The sequence below is a fragment of the Salvelinus alpinus genome, chromosome 24 (genome assembly GCF_045679555.1).
Source record: "Salvelinus alpinus chromosome 24, SLU_Salpinus.1, whole genome shotgun sequence".
NCBI lineage: Eukaryota > Metazoa > Chordata > Actinopteri > Salmoniformes > Salmonidae > Salvelinus > Salvelinus alpinus.
The window spans coordinates 41,095,635-41,118,134 of NC_092109.1; the positions used below are offsets into that span (position 1 = coordinate 41,095,635).

General features: G+C 45.6%; 1 protein-coding gene across 3 annotated transcripts in view; it reads right to left on the minus strand.

Annotated features, from left to right (window-relative positions):
* LOC139552844 (short transient receptor potential channel 4-like) overlaps window positions 1-22,500 on the minus strand; it is a 135,848-nt gene that overhangs the window by 86,731 nt on the left and 26,617 nt on the right. Inside the window, exon 1 of one of the 3 annotated variants that reach the window (XM_071364930.1) lies at window positions 22,171-22,222. The exons of the other annotated variants lie outside the window; for them this stretch is intronic. Within the exon in view, the coding sequence (XP_071221031.1) occupies window positions 22,171-22,176 (6 nt within the window). The 5' untranslated portion in view covers window positions 22,177-22,222. Of the gene's footprint in view, window positions 1-22,170; window positions 22,223-22,500 lie in introns of those variants that run through there. 3 annotated transcript variants of the gene reach the window in all.

The following is a 22,500-nucleotide window of genomic DNA, read 5'->3' on the forward strand; positions in this document are numbered from 1 at the left end:
TGTTACGTCTCCAAATCGATATCTGTCTTATCTCTACTTTTCTTTTAACCTGTCTAGGCCACGGGTGCCGCTAGCGGCACTCCTCCCACATTCCACTGAAAAGGCAGAGCGGCAAATTCAAAAAAATCATTTTTTTTAAATATTTAACTTTCACACATTAACAAGTCCAATACAGCATATGAAAGGTACACATCTTGTGAATCAAGCCAACATGTCCGATTTTTAAAATGTTTTACAGGGAAGACAAAATATGTAAATCTATTACACCACTTTTCTACCTCCATCAGTGTTTTACTCCATCACCAGCTATCACTAATTCGACCAAATAAAGATATATATATAGCCACTAACCAAGAAACAACATCATAAGATGACAGTCTGATAACATATTTATTGTATAGCATATGTTTTTTTTGAAAAATGTGCATATTTATGGTATAAATCATAAATTACATTTCAGCTACAATCAGAAATTGCACCGAAAGCAGCCATAACATTTACAGACACCAACGTCAAATAACTAATTACTCATCATAAAACATATCTGAGAAATACATACTGTGCAGCAATTGAAAGACAGGATTCTTGTGATTCCAGACAATATTTCAGATTTATTAAATGTTTTATAGCGAAAACAAAATGTAGCGCTAAATTAGCATAGCCACGCCAGCCAGAACCAGCTGGGCGCCCACGACCAGTTCACATGCACGACCGATATATGAAATAGCATTATAAATTGGATCTTACTTTTGCTGAAATTTCATCAGAATGTTGATCAAGATGTCCTTAGTCCAGATGAGTCGTTCATTCCATTCAGAATGGTACCTTTCCCACTTCATTTAGCATGGGTACTAGTCGCGTGGCACGGATCTCTCCAAGTAAACAAAGTCACACGACGGAACACGACAAAACTCCCGAAAAAATTATAATAATCTGATTAAACTATATTGAAAAAACATACATTACGATGATATGGTCTCATTTATCAAATCAAATCCGAGCCGGAGATAGTTGACATCCGAAACGGCAGCAAAACAAAACACAATCTCTCTTCAAAGTCGCGCACTTCAGACTTCCGGAAATGGACGGTCACGTCAAAGAAATAGGTCTTATTTCACGTCAGAACAAGATAAACACAAAATTTCTCCTCTGACGTCCTCTTGACACCCAGAGGAAGGCGTATGAGGTGTGTTTCGGGTCATAGGTGGCATGACCATGTATAGGCAGAGCGTTGAAGCGAGCATAGACATCTTGCATTCTACTTCCTGCTCAGGGAAAGTGCTGCCAAATGACTTGTGTTCCACTCAGAGAAAAAATTCAAACGTTTTTAGAAACTAGAGGTTGTTTTCTATCCAATGGTACTAAAAATATGCATATTGTACTAGCAAGAATTGAGTACGAGGCCGTTTAAAAATCATACGATTTTCACCAAAAGTGAAAATATCACCCCTTGTCCCCAACAGGTTTAAGTCCTGCGGATTTGAGAAGAAACATGACGAGTTCCACGGTCGAGCCTGTCAGGTAACATGTCGTCAGAATCCAGCTTGCCCGACGAGATACAATTTTCATTTTTCTCTCTGGCCTCCAATGATTTAGTTACCCTATTTCTGGCTATCCTACAAGGGTAAACACTCCAATAACTTAAAAAAAAAACGAACAGGTTATAATACACTTGAGATTTGGACCAATCGTTTTCTCAGAGGATTATCTACACCTGTGGTTCCCTAACTTATTATAGTCCCGTACCCCTTCAAACATTCAACCTACAGCTGTACCCCCTCTAGCACCAGGGTCAGCACACTCCAGCTGCGTACCCCCTCTAGCACCAGGGTCAGCTCACTCTCAAATATTGTTTTTTTTTGCCATCATTGTAAGCCTGCCATACACACACACACACACACTACATGATAAACGTATTAAACATAAGAATGAGTGTGAGTTTTGGTCACAACCTAGATCGTGGGAAGTGACAAAGAGCTCTTATAGGACACCAGGGCACAAATAATAATATAATAATAATCACTAATGTTGCTCTTTATTTAGCCATCTTACATATAAAACTGTATTTGTTCATTGTAAATTGTGAAGAAGGCTTGAAAGGACGCACATATCTCGGCATTTTGGGTTGTATTGGAGAGAGTCTCAGTCTTAAATCATTTTCCACACACAGTCTGTGCCTGCATTTAGTTTTCATGCTAGTGAGGGCCGAGAATCCACTCTCACATAGGTACGTGGTTGCAAAGGGTATCAGTGTCTGCCAAGGCAGGACACTCTGAGCACAGTCCAATCCAGACATCTGGCAGTGGCTTCTGATTAAAATCAATTTCCACAGAACCGCTTGTTGCAATTTCGATGAGGTTCTCTTGTTCAGATATCAGTAAGTGGACTGGAGGCAGGGCATGAAAGGAATATCGAATCCAGTTGTTTGTGTCATCCGTTTCGGGAAAGTAGTTGCGTAATTGCGCACCCAACTCACTCAGGTGCTTCGCTATATCACATTAGACATTGTCCGTAAGCTTGAGTTAATTTGCACACAAAAAAAATCATACAATGATGGAAAGACCTGTGTGTTGTCCTTGTTAATGCAGACAGAGAAGAGCTCCAACTTCTTAATCATAGCCTCAATTTTGTCCCGCACATTGAATATAGTTGCGGAGAGTCCCTGTAATCCTAGATTCAGATCGTTCATGCGAGAAAAAACATCACCCAGATAGGCCAGTCGTGTGAGAGAAAACATCACCCAGATAGGCCAGTCGTGTGAGAGAAAACATCCCCCAGACAGGCCAGTCGTGTGAGAGAAAACATCCCCCAGATAGGCCAGTCGTGTGAGAGAAAACATCCCCCAGACAGGCCAGTCGTGTGAGAGAAAACATCCCCCAGACAGGCCAGTCGTGTGAGAGAAAACATCCCCCAGATAGGCCAGTCGTGTGAGAGAAAACATCACCCAGATAGGCCAGGCGTGTGAGAGAAAACATCCCCCAGACAGGCCAGTCGTGTGAGAGAAAACATCACCCAGATAGGCCAGTCGTGTGAGAGAAAACATCCCCCAGACAGGCCAGTCGTGTGAGAGAAAACATCCCCCAGATAGGCCAGTCGTGTGAGAGAAAACATCCCCCAGATAGGCCAGTCGTGTGAGAGAAAACATCCCCCAGATAGGCCAGTCGTGTGAGAAACTCGTCCTCATGCAAAGCAGTCAGACAAGTGGAAAAATGATGGTCAGTTAAAAAAACTTAAAGCTTGTCTCTCAATTAAAACCATTTTTTGAATACTTTGCCCCTTGATAACCAGCTCACTTCTGTATGTTGTAAAAGCAGTACATGGTCGCTGCACATATCATTGCATAGTGCAGAAAATACATGAGATTTCAGGGGCCTTGCTTTAACAAAGTTAACCATTTTCACTGTAGTGTCCAAAACGTCTTTCAAGCTGTCAGGCATTCCCTTGGCAGCAAGAGCCTCTCGTGGATGCTGCAGTGTACCCAAGTGGGGTCGGGAGCAACTGCTTGCACGCGCGTTACCACTCCACTATGTCTCCCTGTCCTGGCTTTTGCGCCATCAGTACAGATACCAACACATCTTGACCACCAAAGTCCATTTGATGTCACAAAGCTGTTCAATACTTTAACAAGATAATCTCCTGTTGTATTGGTTTCCAGTGGTTTGCAGAAGAGGATGTCTTCCTTAATTGACTCCACATAAACATAACAGACATATACCAGGAGCTGTGCCAGGCCCGCCACGTCTGTTGACTCATCCAGCTGTAACGCATAGAATCCACTGGCTTGTATGCGAAGCAGTAATTGTTTCAAAACATCTCCTGCCATGTCACGGATTCATCTTGAAACAGTTTTGTTTGATGAAGGCAATGTCTGTATAGTTTTTTTGGTCCTTTTCCCCCAGCATTGTCCCAGCCATATCTGCAGCAGCAGGAGTAATTAAGTCCTCCACAATAGTATGGGGCTTGCCTGTCCTAGCCACTTGGTAGCTCACCCTATAAGAGGCTTCTAGCCCCTTCTTATTAATGGTATCTGTTGCTTTTATACATGTCTTACTACTCGAAAGTTGTCTTAATTATCACTCATAAAACTCCCGTGGCTTATTTTTCAAATTAGCGTGTTTTGTTTCTAAATGTCTGCTCAAGAGTGAAGGTTTCATTGAGTTGTGAGATAGTACTTTTGCACATATAACACACTGTGGCTGAGGAAAGCCACTACTCCCAATATACACTACCATTCAGAAGTTTGGGGTCACTTAGAAATGTCCTTGTTTTTGTAAGAAAAGCACATTTTTGGTTCATTAAAATAACATCAAATTGATCAAAAATACAGTGTAGACATTGTTAATGTTGTAAATTACTATTGTAGCTGGAAATGGCTGATTTTTTATGGAATATCTACATAAGCGTACAGAGGCCCATTATCAGCAACCTGGTGTCCCAGGTCTAAATCAGTCCCTGATTAGAGAGGAACAATGAAAACAATCAGTGGAACTGGCTTCAAGGTCCAGAGATGAGTTTTACCGTGTTGTTATTAATGCATTGAATAATGCGCTCTCCCCCTCTGTTCTCTCCCCCTCTGTTCTCTCCCCCTCTGTTCTCTCCCCCTCTGTTCTCTCCCCCTCTGTTCTCTCCCCCTCTGTTCTCTCCCCCTCTGTTCTCTACCCCTCTCTTCTCTCCCCCTCTGTTCTCTCCCCCTCTGTTCTCTCCCCCTCTGTTCTCTCCCCCTCTGTTCTCTCCCCCTCTGTTCTCTCCCCCTCTGTTCTCTCCCCCTCTGTTCTCTCCCCCTCTGTTCTCTCCCCCTCTGTTCTCTCCCCCTCTGTTCTCTCCCCCTCTGTTCTCTCCCCCTCTGTTCTCTCCCCCTCTGTTCTCTCCCCCTCTGTTCTCTCCCCCTCTGTTCTCTCCCCCTCTGTTCTCTCCCCCTCTGTTCTCTCCCCCTCTGTTCTCTCCCTCTCTCTTCTCTACCCCTCTGTTCTCTCCCCCTCTGTTCTCTCCCCCTCTGTTCTCTCCCTCTCTCTTCTCTACCCCTCTGTTCTCTCCCCCTCTGTTCTCTCCCCCTCTGTTCTCTCCCCCTCTGTTCTCTCCCCCTCTGTTCTCTCCCCCTCTGTTCTCTCCCCCTCTGTTCTCTCCCCCTCTGTTCTCTCCCCCTCTGTTCTCTCCCTCTCTCTTCTCTACCCCTCTCTTCTCTCACCCTCTCTTCTCTCCCCCTCTCTTCTCTAGCCCTCTGTTCTCTCGCCCTCTGTTCTCTCGCCCTCTCTTCTCTACCTCTCTTCTCTACCCCTCTCTTCTCTACCCCTCTCTTCTCTAGCCCTCTGTTTTCTACTGTCTTCCTGTGCAACTACAGTAGTGATTCTGATTGAAACAGAGATTCTGATGCTTGGAAGTATGAAGGTAACCCATACAAATGAATGGAAGTATAGAGGTAACCCATACAAATGAATGGAAGTATAGAGGTAACCCATACAAATGAATGGAAGTATAGAGGTAACCCATACAAATGAATGGAAGTATAGAGGTACCCCTTACAAATGAATGGAAGTATAGAGGAAACCCATACAAATGAATGGAAGTATAGAGGTAACCCATACAAATGAATGGAAGTATGGAGGTAACCCATACAAATGAATGGAAGTATAGAGGTAACCCATACAAATGAATGGAAGTATAGAGGTAACCCATACAAATGAATGGAAGTATAGAGGTAACCCATACAAATGAATGGAAGTATAGAGGTAACCCATACAAATGAATGGAAGTATAGAGGTAACCCATACAAATGAATGGAAGTATAGAGGTAACCCATACAAATGAATGGAAGTATAGAGGTAACCCATACAAATGAATGGAAGTATAGAGGTAACCCATACAAATGAATGGAAGTATGGAGGTAACCCATACAAATGAATGGAAGTATAGAGGTAACCCATACAAATGAATGGAAGTATAGAGGTAACCCATACAAATGAATGGAAGTATAGAGGTAACCCATACAAATGAATGGAAGTATGGAGGTAACCCATACAAATGAATGGAAGTATGGAGGTAACCCATACAAATTAATGGAAGTATAGAGGTAACCCATACAAATGAATGGAAGTATGGAGGTAACCCATACAAATGAATGGAAGTATAGAGGTAACCCATACAAATGAATGGAAGTATGGAGGTAACCCATACAAATGAATGGAAGTATGGAGGTACCCCTTACAAATGAATGGAAGTATAGAGGTAACCCATACAAATGAATGGAAGTATGGAGGTAACCCATACAAATGAATGGAAGAATGGAGGTAGTTTTGTGGCAACAATAATAAGGGGTTAAATATGTGTCCCCAAAAAAACATCTATATTTCCTGAGATGTCTTATATCTTCTAGATACAGGAGAGACACTTCAAAACCTTCTGATTTATTTTTCGACTGTCTTTGTCATTTATGAATGTGTTATTCAATGCATTTCTAAGGGCTACTGTAGTAAAGGCCAAATGTAATATTTTATCCAATATTTTTCTAATTATATATTTTTTAATACGTAGAGGTTTCCTAACATCAAAATCAAGTACATGCTAAAACAGACATTGAAACAAAACAATTCAAAAAAATCTACCTGCAATAGAGCATGCTGGGAAATATGATATTAATGGGTGTGGTTTTTGTTTAACACCGGTACTTAACACCAACACTGGAGAACTTTTACACCAACGAGTGTTAATGTAATACTTACAGAGTTAATTTAACAAATGAATTAACACCGGCCAATTTGATGTGTACTCTCATTTAAATATAGAGTCGCTCTCTTTCATCAATTTGTATACATTGATCCGAAATTCAAGCTGCAACAAGTACAGTCCTCCTATCAGCATCTGGAGAACGAGGCACAACACACAGCTCAGTAGGAAACCCCTTCACAACACCAAGAGGAACGTGGGGTCAACTCTGTAGAACTCAAGACCTGTCGCTGCATCCTAAATTGCTCCCTATTGCCTTCATAGTGCACTACTTTTTGAAAAGGGCCCATAGGGAATAGATCCAATAGGTACCATTTGGGATACAGAACATGTCTTGAGTGGTCTCAAAATCCTTTCATCAAGCTCTACATTCCTCTTGTTGCACGACTGAAGTCTATCTTTATAACAGAATCCTTGGGGAGCCACAGTGGCTGTGAAGCTAGGATCCAAATCATTCCCCATTACACTACATTTCCTCCGATGTAACTGGAGACAACGAAGACACAGTAGAAGGCAACACTGCAGAGGAAACATAGGTCAGACAGCGGCGCGGTAAGACTAATACAGACAATGTTGGCAGTCACCCCAAAATCAATCTGTGGATTAATAAATCTCCCAGCAGAAGAGGACAATATCAATAAATGGGATTCACAATTTTCTCTCTCTCTCTCTCTCTCTCTCTCTCTCTCTCTCTCTCTCTCTCTCTCTCTCTCTTTCTCTTTCTCTCTCTCTCTCTGTCTCTCTCTCTCTCTGTCTCTCTTGATCTCAATGTCAAGAAGCAGACATACTGTCATAAATCACACACATCCTCTCATCACATCCCAACAAAGCAATGATGAGATATTAGCCATATTAAACTGAAACACACTGAAACAGACAAAGACAAACACACACATGCAATCACACGCAATTACTCTCTCTCTCTCTCTCTCTCTCTCTCTCTCTCTCTCTCTCTCTCTCTCTCTCTCTCTCTCTCTCTCTCTCTCTCTCTCTCTCTCTCTCTCTCTCTCTCTCTCTCTCTCTCTCTCTCTCTCTCTCTCTCTCTCTCTCTCTCTCTCTCTCTCTCTCTCTCTCTCTCTCTCTCTCTCCAATTCAAAGGGGCTTTACTGACATGGGAAACGTGTTTACATTGCCAAAGCAAGTGAAGTCAACAATAACCAAAAGTGAGAAGAATTTAACAGTGCAATTAAAAAGTTTGAAAAAGATAAAGACGTTTCAAGTGTTATAATATCAGCTACAGTATGAACAGTGTTTTAGCAATGTTTGTTGTAGTACAAAATTGTTGTAGTACAAATAGTAGGGAAAGATAAATAAACAGATAAATATTGGTGGTATTTACAATGTTGTTTATGCTTCACTGGTTGCCCTTTTCTCATGACAACGGGCTACAAATCTTGCTGCTGTGATTGCACACTGCGGTATTTCGCCTAACAGATATGGGAGTTTATAAATGTTTGATTTGTTTTCAAATGATGCGTGGGTCTGTTTGATCTGTGGGAAATACAGTGCATTCTGAAAGTCCCCTTGACTTTTCCCACATTTTATTAAGTTACAGCCTTATTCTAAAATAGATCAAATAAATACATGTCCTCATCAATCTACACACAATACCCCATAATGACATCACAATACCCCATAATGACATCACAGTACACCATAATGACATCATAATACCCCATAATGACAAAGCGAAAACAGATTTTTAGAATATTTAGCAAATGTAAAAAATATAAAAACAGAAAAACCTTATTTACATAAGTCTTCAGACCCTTCGCTATGAGACTCGAAATTGAGCTCAGCTGCATCCTGTTTCCATTGATCATCCTTGAGATGTTTCTACAACTTGATTGTAGTCCACCTGTGGTAAATTCAATTGATTGGACATGATTTGGAAAGGCACACACCTGTCTATATATGGTCCCACAGTTGACAGTGCATGTCAGAGCAAAAACCAAGCCAAGGGGTCAAAGGAATTGTCCATAGAACTCTGAGACAGGATTGTGTCGAGGCACAGATCTGGGGAAGGGTACTAAAACATTTCTGCAGCATCGAAGGTTCCAAAGAACACAGTGGCCTCCATTATTCTTAAATGGAAGAAGTTTGGAACCACTAAGACTTCCTAGAGCTGGCCGCCCGATCAAACTGAGCAATCGGATGAGAAGGGTCTTGGTCAGGGAGGTGACCTCCTACCTGACAGGGCTGTTCCTCCTACCTGACAGGGCTGTTCCTCCTACCTGACAGGGCTGTTCCTCCTACCTGACAGGGCTGTTCCTCCTACCTGACAGGGCTGTTCCTCCTACCTGACAGGGCTGTTCCTCCTACCTGACAGGGCTGTTCCTCCTACCTGACAGGGCTGTTCCTCCTACCTGACAGGGCTGTTCCCCCTACCTGACAGGGCTGTTCCTCCTACCTGACAGGGCTGTTCCTCCTACCTGACAGGGCTGTTCCTCCTACCTGACAGGGCTGTTCCTCTTACCTGACAGGGCTGTTCCTTCTACCTGACAGGGCTGTTCCTCCTACCTGACAGGGCTGTCCCTCCTACCTGACAGGGCTGTTCCCCCTACCTGAAAGGGCTGTTCCTCCTACCTGACAGGGCTGTTCCTCCTACCTGACAGGGCTGTTCCTCCTACCTGACAGGGCTGTTCCTCTTACCTGACAGGGCTGTTCCTTCTACCTGACAGGGCTGTTCCTCCTACCTGACAGGGCTGTTCCTCCTACCTGACAGGGCTGTTCCTCTTACCTGACAGGGCTGTTCCTTCTAACTGACAGGGCTGTTCCTCCTACCTGACAGGGCTGTTCCTCCTACCTGACAGGGCTGTCCTTCCTACCTGACAGGGCTGTTCCTCCTACCTGACAGGGCTGTTCCTCCTACCTGCCAGGGCTGTCCCTCCTACCTGCCAGGGCTGTCCCTCCTACCTGACAGGGCTGTCCCTCCTACCTGCCAGGGCTGTCCCTCCTACCTGACAGGGCTGTCCCTCCTACCTGACAGGGCTGTCCCTCCTACCTGCCAGGGCTGTCCCTCCTACCTGACAGGGCTGTTCCTCCTACCTGACAGGGCTGTTCCTCTTACCTGACAGGGCTGTTCCTTCTAACTGACAGGGCTGTTCCTCCTACCTGACAGGGCTGTTCCTCCTACCTGACAGGGCTGTCCTTCCTACCTGACAGGGCTGTTCCTCCTACCTGAAAGGGCTGTTCCTCCTACCTGCCAGGGCTGTCCCTCCTACCTGCCAGGGCTGTCCCTCCTACCTGACAGGGCTGTCCCTCCTACCTGCCAGGGCTGTCCCTCCTACCTGACAGGGCTGTCCCTCCTACCTGACAGGGCTGTCCCTCCTACCTGCCAGGGCTGTCCCTCCTACCTGACAGGACTGTCCCTTCTACCTGCCAGGGCTGTCCCTCCTACCTGACAGGGCTGTCCCTCCTACCTACCAGGGCTGTCCCTCCTACCTGACAGGCTGTCCCTCCTACCTGCTGTCCCTCCTACCTGACAGGGCTGTCCCTCCTACCTCCCAGGGCTGTCCCTACTACCTGCCAGGGCTGTCCCTCCTACCTGACAGGGCTGTCCCTCCTACCTGCCAGGGCTGTCCCTCCTACCTGACAGGGCTGTCCCTCCTACCTGCCAGGGCTGTCCCTCCTACCTGACAGGGCTGTCCCTCCTACCTGCCAGGGCTGTCCCTCCTACCTGACAGGGCTGTCCCTCCTACCTGACAGGGCTGTTCCTTCTACCTGACAGGGCTGTTCCCCCTACCTGACAGGGCTGTCCCTCCTACCTGACAGGGCTGTTCCTCCTACTTGACAGGGCTGTCCCTCCTACCTGCCAGGGCTGTTCTACAACTGAGGGTCTTTAATAGAGAATGCTCCGACCCCCGGCTTGGTTCTGTATCTAGGAACCGGCTTGACGGAGCAGAGCACCCTCACTGGAGTTGCATGGAACGAGCATGTCTGTCAGATAAGAGGAGCCAAGGCCATGCAGGATTTTAAAACCAGACCGATACTTTACAGGCATCCAGTGTAGTGCAGATAAACGTGGAGTGATGTGCTCATTCTTTCTAGTGCTGCAGTGATCTGGACCAGATGTACATGTCTAATAGTAGAGACTGAGCAGCTGGACAGGAGGGCTTTACAGTAGTCTAGCCTAGATGATAGTAGAGACTGGGCAGCTGGACAGGAGGGCATTACAGTAGTCTAGCCTAGATGATAGTAGAGACTGGGCAGCTGGACAGGAGGGCTTTACAGTAGTCTAGTCTAGATGATAGTAGAGATTGATCAGCTGGACAGGAGGGCATTACAGTAGTCTAGCCTAGATGATAGTAGAGACTGAGCAGCTGGACAGGAGGGCATTACAGAAGTCTAGCCTAGATTATAGTAGAGACTGGGCAGCTGGACAGGAGGGCATTACAGTAGTCTAGCCTAGATTATAGTAGAGACTGGGCAGCTGGACAGGAGGGCATTACAGTAGTCTAGTCTAGATTATAGTAGAGACTGGGCAGCTGGACAGGAGGGCATTACAGTAGTCTAGCCTAGATTAAACAAACACATGGACCAGATTCTCGGCATCTGGCTGTGAGATGAAGTTTAAAATTCTGAAAACATTCCTGAGATTGAAGTATGTTGTTCTGGGTGTGCTTTAATGTGGTTGTCAAAAGTTAGGCTGGGGTCAAAGGTAACACCAAGGTTTTGAACCACAATGTTAGGTGTAATGAGGCAACCATCAACGTTGAGAGTGAGGTCTGACACAGCCTTGTGGAAGTCACCTGTGGTGCTGAATTTTAGGCCGAGGTAGGTGCAACTATTTGTGAGCTCTAGGGCAACGGTGTCTAGATGGAATTTGTATTTTTTGTCCTGACAACTTAACCTTTTTTGGAGGACCAATAGACCCAAGTCTGATAGAATCTGTGCAGAACATCTAGGTGCTGCTGTAGGCCCTCCTTGGTTGGGGACAGAGGCACCAGATCATCAGCAAACAGTAGACATTTGACTTCAGATTCTAGTCGGGTGAGTCCTGGTGCTGCAGACTGTTCTACTGCCCTCACCAATTCATTGACATACAGTATACTGTATGTTGAAGAGGATGGGGCTCAAGCTGATTGATTCATTGATTTTATAAATGTCATATGTTTTTCCCCCAATACCGCTTTCCATCAATTTGTATAGCAGACTTGAGTCTGAGTCAAATTGAGTCAAATTTGAAATCTACAAAGCATGAGAAGACTTTCCTTTTGTTTGTTTGTCAATACGGGCGTGCTGGGTGTATACAGTGGCTTGCGAAGTATTCACCTCCCTTGGCATTTGGGGGTTTGTATCATTTTATTTACACAACATGCCTACCACTTTGAAAATGCTAAATATTTTTTATTGTGAAACAAACAAGAAATAAGACAAAAAAAACGGAAAACTTGAGCGTGCATAACTATTCACCTCCTACCAAAGTTAATACTTTGTAAAGCCACCTTTTTCAGCAATTACAGCTGCAAGTCTCTTGGGGTATTTTGAGTAAATTTTGAGTAATTTTTTTAAACAAGTTTTTTTTCTTCATGTCACTTCACCAATTTGGACTATTTTGCGTATGTCCATTACATGAAATCCAAATTGTGATCCATTTCAATTACAGGTTGTAATGCAACAAAATAATAAAACCTCCAAGGGGGGATGAATACCTTTTTCAAGGCACTGTACATAGTCTGTCATATGGTATTTTGGTAAGAAGCCAATTTGGCATTTGCTCAGGACATTGTTTTCACTGAGGAAATGTTGTAGTCTGTTGTTGATGATACTGCAGAGGATTTTTCAAAGATTGCTGGTGATGCAGATTCCCGTGGTAATTATTGGGGTCAAATTTGTCCACTCTTTAGGATTAGTTCCAGACATTGGGGAAGATGCCAGAGCTAAGGAGGATGTTAAAGACTTTAAGTATAGCCAAATAGAATTTGTGGTCTATATAATTTATCATTTCATTGAGGATACCATCAACACCACAGGCCTTTTTGGGTTTGAGGGTTTGTATTTTGTCCGGTAGTTCATTCAAATAATTGGATAATCCAGTGGGTTCCGGTAGTCTTTAATAGTTGATTCTAAGATTTTGTATTTGATAATGTACAACGGCAAGAAAAAGTATGTGAACCCTCTGGAATTACCTGGATTTCTGCATAAATTGGTCATAAAACGTGATCTAATCCTGATCTAAGTCACAACAACAGACAAACACAGTGTACTTTAACTACTAACACACAAACTATTGTATTTTTCTTGTCTATATTGAATATATCATTTGAACATTCACAGTATAGGTTGGAAAAAGTCTGTGAACCCCAAGGCTATTGACTTCTCCAAAAGCTAATTGAGGTCAGGAGTCTGCTAACCTGGAGTTCAGTCAATGAGACGAGATTGGAGATATTGGTTAGAGCTGCCCTGCAAAAAAATAAAACTATTATTGCATCTCACAAGAAGCATTGCCTGATGTGAACCATGCCTCGAACAAAAGAGATCTCAGAAGACCTAAGATTATGAATTGTTGACTTGCATAAAGCTGGAAAGGGTTACAAAGTATCTCTAAAAGCCTTGTTGTTCGTCAGACAAATTGTCTATAAACGGAGAAAGTTCAGCATTGTTGCTACTCTCCCTAGGAGTGGCCATCCTGCAAAGATGACTGTAAGAGCACAGCGCAGAATGCTCAATGAGGTTAAGAAGAATCCTAGAGTATCAGCTAAAGACTTACAGAAATCTCTGGAATATGATAACATCTCTGTTGACGAGTTTACGTTACGTAAAACACTAAACAAGAATGGTGTTCATAAGAGGACACCACGGAAGGAGCCACTGCTGTCCAAAAAACATTGCTGCACTTCTGAAATCCGCAAAAGAGCACCTGTATGCTACACAGCGTTTCTGTGGACAGATGAAACTACAGTTGAGTTGTTTGGAAAGAACATACAACACTACGTGTGGAGAAAAGAAGTCACAGCACACCACACCAGGATCAAAACTTCATCCCAACTGTAAAGTATGGTGGAGGGAGCATCATGGTTTGTGGCAGCTTTGCTGCCTCAGGGCCTGGATAGCTTGCTATCATCGACGGAAAAATGAATTCCCAAGTTTATCAAGACATTTTGCAGGAGAATGTCCAATTGAAGCTCAACAGAAGTTTGGTGATGCAACAGGACAACGACCCAAAACACAGAAGTAAATCAACAACAGAATGGCTTCAACAGAAGAAAATACACCTTCTGGAGTGGCCCAGTCAGAGTCCTGACCTCAACCCGATTGAGATGCTGTGGCATGACCTCAAGAGAGCGATTCACATCAGACATCCCAAGAATATTGCTGAACTGAAACAGTTTTGTAAAGAGGAATGGTCCAAAATTCCTCCTGCCCGTGTTCCTTCTTTTTGCATAGTGTATTTCTGTATTGTTTTAGTGATTCACCATACTGAAGGCATAGTCTCAGGTTTTCTGGGTCTCTATGTGTTTGGTTGGATAGGTTTCTCATTTTCTTTTTGGCGGTTTTGCATTCTTCATCAACAATTTGTCATTGCTGTTAATGTTCTTTGGTTGTCTGCTTGACATTTTTAGATGTGATAGTGAAGCTGAAAAGGTCAAATATACTGTTTAGGCTTTCTACTGCGAAGTTTACACCATCACTTATACAGTGAAACGTTTTGTCCAGGAAGTTGTCTAAAAGGGATTGGGTTTGTTATTAATAGAATGCAGTTCCTTTGGATTTGATGCCTCACGATTTAATATTGCTCTGTTCAAGTAGACTGTGTTTTTGCTGTGATCTGATAGTGGTATCAGTGGACTGAAGGAACGCTCTGAGAGAGACTCAGGATTGAGTTCTGTGATAAAATCATTTACAGAACTACTGCCAAGTTATGAGCTGTAGGTGTACCTACTGTAGGAGTCCCCTCGAAGCCTACCATTGACTATGTACAGACCCAGCGTGCGAAGGAGCCGCAGGAGCTGTGACCCTTTTTGTTGGTTGTTTTGTCATAGTTGTGTCTAGGGGGGCATATGGGGGAGGGAATGCTGTCATCTCCAGGTAGGTGTTTGTCAGCCTGTGTGTTGAGGGTGTCGGGTTCTTGTCCAGTTCTGGCATGTAGGCCACCACAGACTAGTACATGTCCCTGGGCCTGGAAATGGTTGATGTCCCCCTCTAGGATGGAGAAGCCGTTATCATTAAAGTATGGGGATTCTAGTTAGGGGATATAGGTAGCACACATGAGGACATTTTCTCTGTTGAGATAATTTCCTTTTGTATTTTTTGCCAAATGTAAAATGTTCCTGTTTTGACTAATTTAATAGAATGGATTAGGTCTGATCTATACCAAATTAAAATACCCCCTGAGTTTCTACTCTATGTGACACCTGGTAGTTTGGTGGATGGAACTACCAGCTCTCTGTAACACTCTCTCTCTCTCTCTCTCTCTCTCTCTCTCTCTCTCTCTCTCTCTCTCTCTCTCTCTCTCTCTCTCTCTCTCTCTCTCTCTCTCTCTCTCTCTCTCTCTCTCTCTCTCTCTCTCTCTCTCTCTCTCTCTCTCTCTCTCTCTCTCTCTCTCTCTCTCAATAGATTAGATGTACTTTCCTCTCGCTGCCGGTCTTTCTATCTAATCCCTCTCTCTCTCTCTCTCTCTCTCTCTCTCTCTCTCTCTCTCTCTCTCTCTCTCTCTCTCTCTCTCTCTCTCTCTCTCTCTCTCTCTCTCTCTCTCTCTCTCTCTCTCTCTCTCTCTCTCTCTCTCTCTCTCTCTCTCTCTCTCTCTCTCAATAGATTAGATGTATTTTCCTCTCCGACAACCTTTTAAAGTAATAGATGAACCACTCTATACAGTTCAGGGAAATTCAGAGGCACGGCAGCCTTTTCTCTCTCTCTCATTATGTAGCAAGGAGGTAGAGGAACAATCACTGTGTCACAAGTCACATGGTGTATACTGTGGCCCATTAAAACTACATCAGGATTGGTGGGTCCCCTGCGGGACGGTTGAGCTAATGTAGGCTAATGCAATTAGCATGAGGTTGTCAGTAACAAGAAAATTTCCCAGCATATCGACATATCTGATATTGGCAGAAAGCTTAAATTCTTGTTAATCTAACTGCACTGTTCAATTTACAGAAGCTATTAAACTGAAAATGTGCACATACACTGCTGCCATCTTGTGGCCAAAATCTAAATTGCACCAGGGCTGGAATAATACATTATGGCCTTTCTCTTATATTTCAAAGAAATGCCAAAAAAATAAATATTTTACCAGATCTAATGTGTTATATTATCCTACATTCCTGTCACATTTGCATGTCCTTGCTTCAGTGCCTGAGCTACAGGCAGTTAGATTTGAGTATGTCATTTTAGGCGAAAATTGAAAAAAAAGGTACTGTAAAGAGACGAAACCCTGACGACAGTTTGTAGCGAATCACCTGGTCGGTTTTCTCTCTCTGTCCAATAAGCAGTGTCCATCTCTCTCTTCTCTCTCTGTCCACCTGAGTAAATCAAATAAGCAGTGTCCATCTCTCTCTTCTCTCTCTGTCCACCTGAGTAAATCCAATAAGCAGTGTCCATCTCTCTCTTCTCTCTCTCCACTCACTCATTCACTCTCTCACACACACTTTTTAACCCTCTCTTTCTTTCCCTTTTACTCTGGCTTTCACCCTGTCATTCACTCTGGCTCTCTCATTTTCACTTAATCTCGGTCTCTACCCCTCCAAACTGAGATAACAACATGGGAACAAACAAACCCCCTGTGTCCCTGACTGACAGTTGACGTAACAACATGGGAACTAACAAACCCCCGTGTCCTTGGCTGACAGTTGACGTAACAACATGGGAACTAACAAACCCCCGTGTCCTTGGCTGACAGTTGACGTAACAACATGGGAACTAACAAACCCCCGTGTCCCTGGCTGACAGTTGACGTAACAACATGGGAACCAACAAACCCCGTTGCCCTGGCTGACAGTTGACGTAACAACATGGGAACCAACAAACCCCCGTGTCCCTGGCTGACAGTTGACGTAACAATATGGGAACCAACAAACCCCCGTGGCCCTGGCTGACAGATGACGTAACAACATGGGAACCAACAAACCCACAGTGTCCCTGGCTGACAGTTGACGTAACAATATGGGAACCAACAAACCCCCGTGTCCCTGACTGACAGTTGACGTAACAACATGGGAACAAACAAACCCACAGTGTCCCTGGCTGACAGTTGGCGTAACAACATGGGAACCAACAAACCTCCGTGTCCCTGGCTGACAGTTGACGTAACAACATGGGAACAAACAAACCCACAGTGTCCCTGGCTGACAGTTGGCGTAACAACATGGGAACCAACAAACCTCCGTGTCCCTGGCTGACAGTTGACGTAACAACATGGGAACCAACAAACCTCCGTGTCCCTGGCTGACAGTTGGCGTAACAACATGGGAACCAACAAACCTCCGTGTCCCTGGCTGACAGTTGACGTAACAACATGGGAACCAACAAACCCACAGTGTCCCTGACTGACAGTTGACGTAACAACATGGGAACCAACAAACCCCCGTGTCCCTGGCTGACAGTTGACGTAACAACATGGGAACCAACAAACCTCCGTGTCCCTGGCTGACAGTTGACGTAACAACATGGGAACCAACAAACCTCCGTGTCCCTGGCTGACAGTTGGCGTAACAACATGGGAACCAACAAACCTCCGTGTCCCTGGCTGACAGTTGGCGTAACAACATGGGAACCAACAAACCCACAGTGTCCCTGGCTGACAGTTGACGTAACAACATGGGAACCAACAAACCCCCATGTCCCTGACTGACAGTTGACGTAACAACATGGGAACCAACAAACCCACAGTGTCCCTGGCTGACAGTTGACGTAACAACATGGGAACCAACAAACCTCCGTGGCCCTGGCTGACAGTTGACGTAACAACATGGGAACCAACAAACCTCCGTGTCCCTGGCTGACAGTTGGCGTAACAACATGGGAACCAACAAACCTCCGTGTCCCTGGCTGACAGTTGACGTAACAACATGGGAACCAACAAACCCACAGTGTCCCTGGCTGACAGTTGACGTAACAACATGGGAACCAACAAACCTCTGTGTCCCTGGCTGACAGTTGACGTAACAACATGGGAACCAACAAACCTCCGTGTCCCTGGCTGACAGTTGGCGTAACAACATGGGAACCAACAAACCCCCGTGTCCCTGACTGACAGTTGACGTAACAACATGGGAACAAACAAACCCCCGTGTCCCTGGCTGACAGTTGACGTAACAACATGGGAACCAACAAACCCCCGTGTCCCTGGCTGACAGTTGACGTAACAACATGGGAACCAACAAACCCCCGTGTCCCTGGCTGACAGTTGGCGTAACAACATGGGAACCAACAAACCTCTGTGTCCCTGGCTGACAGTTGGCGTAACAACATGGGAACCAACAAACCTCCGTGTCCCTGGCTGACAGTTGACGTAACAACATGGGAACCAACAAACCTCCGTGTCCCTGGCTGACAGTTGACGTAACAACATGGGAACCAACAAACCCCCGTGGCCCTGGCTGACAGTTGACGTAACAACATGGGAACCAACAAACCCCCGTGGCCCTGACTGACAGTTGACGTAACAACATGGGAACTAACAAACCCCCTGTGTCCCTGGCTGACAGTTGACGTAACAACATGGGAACCAACAAATCCCAGTGTCCCTGGCTGACAGTTGACGTAACAACATGGGAACCAACAAACCCCCGTGTCCCTGGCTGACAGTTGACGTAACAACATGGGAACCAACAAACCCCCCATGTCCCTGACTGACAGTTGACGTAACAACATGGGAACTACCAAACCCCGTGGCCCTGGCTGACAGTTGACGTAACAACATGGGAACTAACAAACCCCGTGGCCCTGGCTGACAGTTGACGTAACAACATGGGAACTAACAAACCCCCTGTGTCCCTGACTGACAGTTGACGTAACAACATGGGAACCAACAAACCCCCCATGTCCCTGACTGACAGTTGACGTAACAACATGGGAACTAACAAACCCCGTGGCCCTGGCTGACAGTTGACGTAACAACATGGGAACTAACAAACCCCGTGGCCCTGGCTGACAGTTGACGTAACAACATGGGAACCAACAAACCCCCTGTGTCCCTGGCTGACAGTTGACGTAACAACATGGGAACCAACAAATCCCCGTGGCCCTGGCTGACAGTTGACGTAACAACATGGGAACCAACAAACCCCCGTGTCCCTGGCTGACAGTTGACGTAACAACATGGGAACCAACAAATCCCCGTGGCCCTGGCTGACAGTTGACGTAACAACATGGGAACCAACAAACCCCCGTGTCCCTGGCTGACAGTTGACGTAACAACATGGGAACCAACAAACCCCCCGTGTCCCCGGCTGACAGTTGACGTAACAACATGGGAACCAACAAACCCCCCGTGTCCTTGGCTGACAGTTGACGTAACAACATGGGAACCAACAAACCCCCGTGGCCCTGGCTGACAGTTGACGTAACAACATGGGAACTAACAAACCCCCATGTCCCTGGCTGACAGTTGACGTAACAACATGGGAACCAACAAACCCCCCTGACCCTGGCTGACAAGCTGAAATAACAACATGGGAACCAACAAACCCCTGTGTCCCTGGCCGACAGCTGAAGTAACAATATCAGTGTGGATGAGGAGCAGGGATTTCAGCATTAACATATTGTATTAGTGTGTGCGTGTGTGTGTGTGTCACAGTATTAGCATATTGTGGCAATTGTGATTGTGTTTGATTAATTAAAACCCACGCAAACACTGGTGGTCCCTGAGCAGGTGCTGAGAGAGAGAGAGAGAGAGAGAGAGAGAGGGAGACGGAGAGAGCGGGTTAAAGAGAGAACGAGGGGGAGAGAGTGGGAGAAAGAACGAGACGGAGAGAGCGCGAGGTTTACTGAGAGAAACAGAGAGAGAGCAACAGTCTTCTTCAAACAGTAATCAGTAGCTTCATCTCCTGTTTCAAGAACACCACCTGGACAGGACACTAGTCTATCTCCTGTTTCTGTGGCGTGAGGCAGCTTGATGTACAATACACTACCTGGACAGGACACTAGTCTATCTCCTGTTTCTGTAGTGTGAGGCAGCTTGATGTACAATACACTACCTGGACAGGACACTAGTCTATCTCCTGTTTCTGTAGCGTGAGGCAGCTTGATGTACAGTACACTACCTGGACAGGACGCTAGTCTATCGCAGGCCACTACCCCCAATCTATCCCCTTAATGCTGAGTGCCAAGCAGAGACACATCGGGTCCCACTTTTATCGTCTTTGGTATGACTCTGCCAGGGATCAAAACTCCCAACCTTCCAATCTCAGGACGCACACTACCCACAAGGCCATTGAGTTGTTTTCCCACAGCTCTAAGTACAGACTCCTAAACATTTCCCCACACCTGTTAGTGATAGTGGCAGGTAGCCTTGAGGTTACTGGTTTCGAATCCGTGAGCCGACAAGGTGAAAAATCTGTTGCTGTGCCCTTGAGCAAGGCTGATAAAACGATTTGCTCAAGGAGCGCTGGACAATGGTAACCTTGGTTGTGACCCCACTCTCCAAGGGTGTCTCAGGGGGGACCCACTGGGGCCACACTGGTTGAATCAATGTTGTTCCCACGTCATTTCAATGAAAGTTCCCTGAAACCAACGTGCGATTGGCGTTTGTTGCCAGTGGCGGGTTGGGATGTGCAAGAAATACATGTCCATTTCACACTTGTACATGTGTGTAACAGGACTAGGGGCTGTTGCGGTGACCCCAGTAAAATTCCATGTGACTGTTGAGTCACGGTAATCTCCTCTTATGCACTCTGGACATGTGTTGGTAGTACCCAACTCACTAACGGCATTTTATTTTTTATTTTTTTGGTTGCTAATGCCCTAGTACTCAGGGCTCTATTGTTCCTCCATCAGGTCCTAATGGACTGGTACTCAGGGCTCTATTGTCCCTCCATCAGGTCCTAATGCCCTGGTACGCAGGGCTCTATTGTCCCTCCATCAGGTCCTAATGGCCTGGTACTCAGGGCTCTATTGTCCCTCCATCAGGTCCTAATGGCCTGGTACTCAGGGCTCTATTGTCCCTCCATCAGGTCCTAATGGCCTGGTACTCAGGGCTCTATTGTCCCTCCATCAGGTCCTAATGGCCTGGTACTCAGGGCTCTATTGTCCCTCAATCAGGTCCTATTGACCTGGTACTCAGGACTCTATTGTCCCTCCATCAGGTCCTAATGAACTGGTACTCAGGGCTCTATTGTCCCTCCATCAGGTCCTAATGGACTGGTACTCAGGGCTCTATTGTCCCTCCATCAGGGCCTAATGGTCTGGTACTCATGGCTCTATTGTCCCTCCATCAGGTCCTAATGGCCTGGTACTAAGGGCTCTATTGTACCTCCATCAGGTCCTAATGGCCTGGTACTCATGGCTCTATTGTCCCTCCATCAGGTCCTAATGGCCTGGTACTCAGGGCTCTATTGTCCCTCCATCAGGTCCTAAAGGCCTGGTACTCAGGGCTCTATTGTCCCTCCATCAGGTCCTAATGCCATGGTACTCAGGGCTCTATTGTCCCTCCATCAGGTCCTAATGGCCTGGTGACAGTGCTTTCTTTTTTATTTTAATTAACCTTTATTTAACGAGGCAAGTCAGTTAAGAACAAATTCTTATTTACAATGACGGCCTAAGGTGATTAATTCAAAAATCCTCATATGCATAATAGAGCTCATGCATATGGATAGACCTATTTATGAGCCAAAGCCCCTCCCACACACAAAAAACCCCCCACAGAATTAAAATAATGATTGAGCCTTTATAAAAAACATAGCTTACTGTATGGCAGAAAAACAAAGAATAAAAACAGATTTAAAGATTTGGTACATAATTGGTTTTGCCGATAGGCTACTCCAAAATTAAACTAATTATATTTAATATCACTTTTCAGTGTGGACTGTATTATGATGCATACTGGATGGACTGGTTACCTCATGCTACGCTCCAAACTTTCTATCCGTGAGTCTGGGAGAGCTTGAGGACGTATAGGCCTAGGCGATGCTATTGTTTCATTGATTGTGCAGGGCGGCTTACAGAGTTAGCCTACAATTATATTGACTTTGTATTTGATATTTGAATAGCCTAGTTATAGGGATTTTTTTGATATTTTCAGAATTAATAAAGGACACGTTAATTCACTTTAGCTAAAGAATATTTCACCACCATGCGTTTCCATCTCCTCGCTCGCCTTCATTTATTTCTTGAACGCGCAAAGAGAGGGGGCTGACAATAGTTTAATGAAATATGTTTTGTTGTGAAAACATGTTACTATCGATGTTCCCGAACTGATTTGAATTGGTTTCCCAAATGAAGCACTGGGAAGCTACAGTGGTTGAGAGGCAGTTCCACGCCCCCCCCCCCTTCCCCGCCACCCCCTCCTACCTGCATGCCTCCGCTGGATTTCTTGTGGTTGAGAAGCTGTTCCACGGCCCCCCCCCCCGCCACCCCCTCCTACCTGCATGCCTCCGCTGGATTTCTTGTGGTTGAGAAGCTGTTCCACGGCCCCCCCCCCCCCCCCCCCCCGCCACCCCCTCCTACCTGCATGCCTCCGCTGGATTTCTTGTGGTTGAGAAGCTGTTCCACGGCCCCCCCCCCCCCCCCCCGCCACCCCCTCCTACCTGCATGCCTCCGCTGGATTTCTTGTGGTTGAGAAGCTGTTCCACGGCCCCCCCCCCCCCCCCCCCGCCACCCCCTCCTACCTGCATGCCTCCG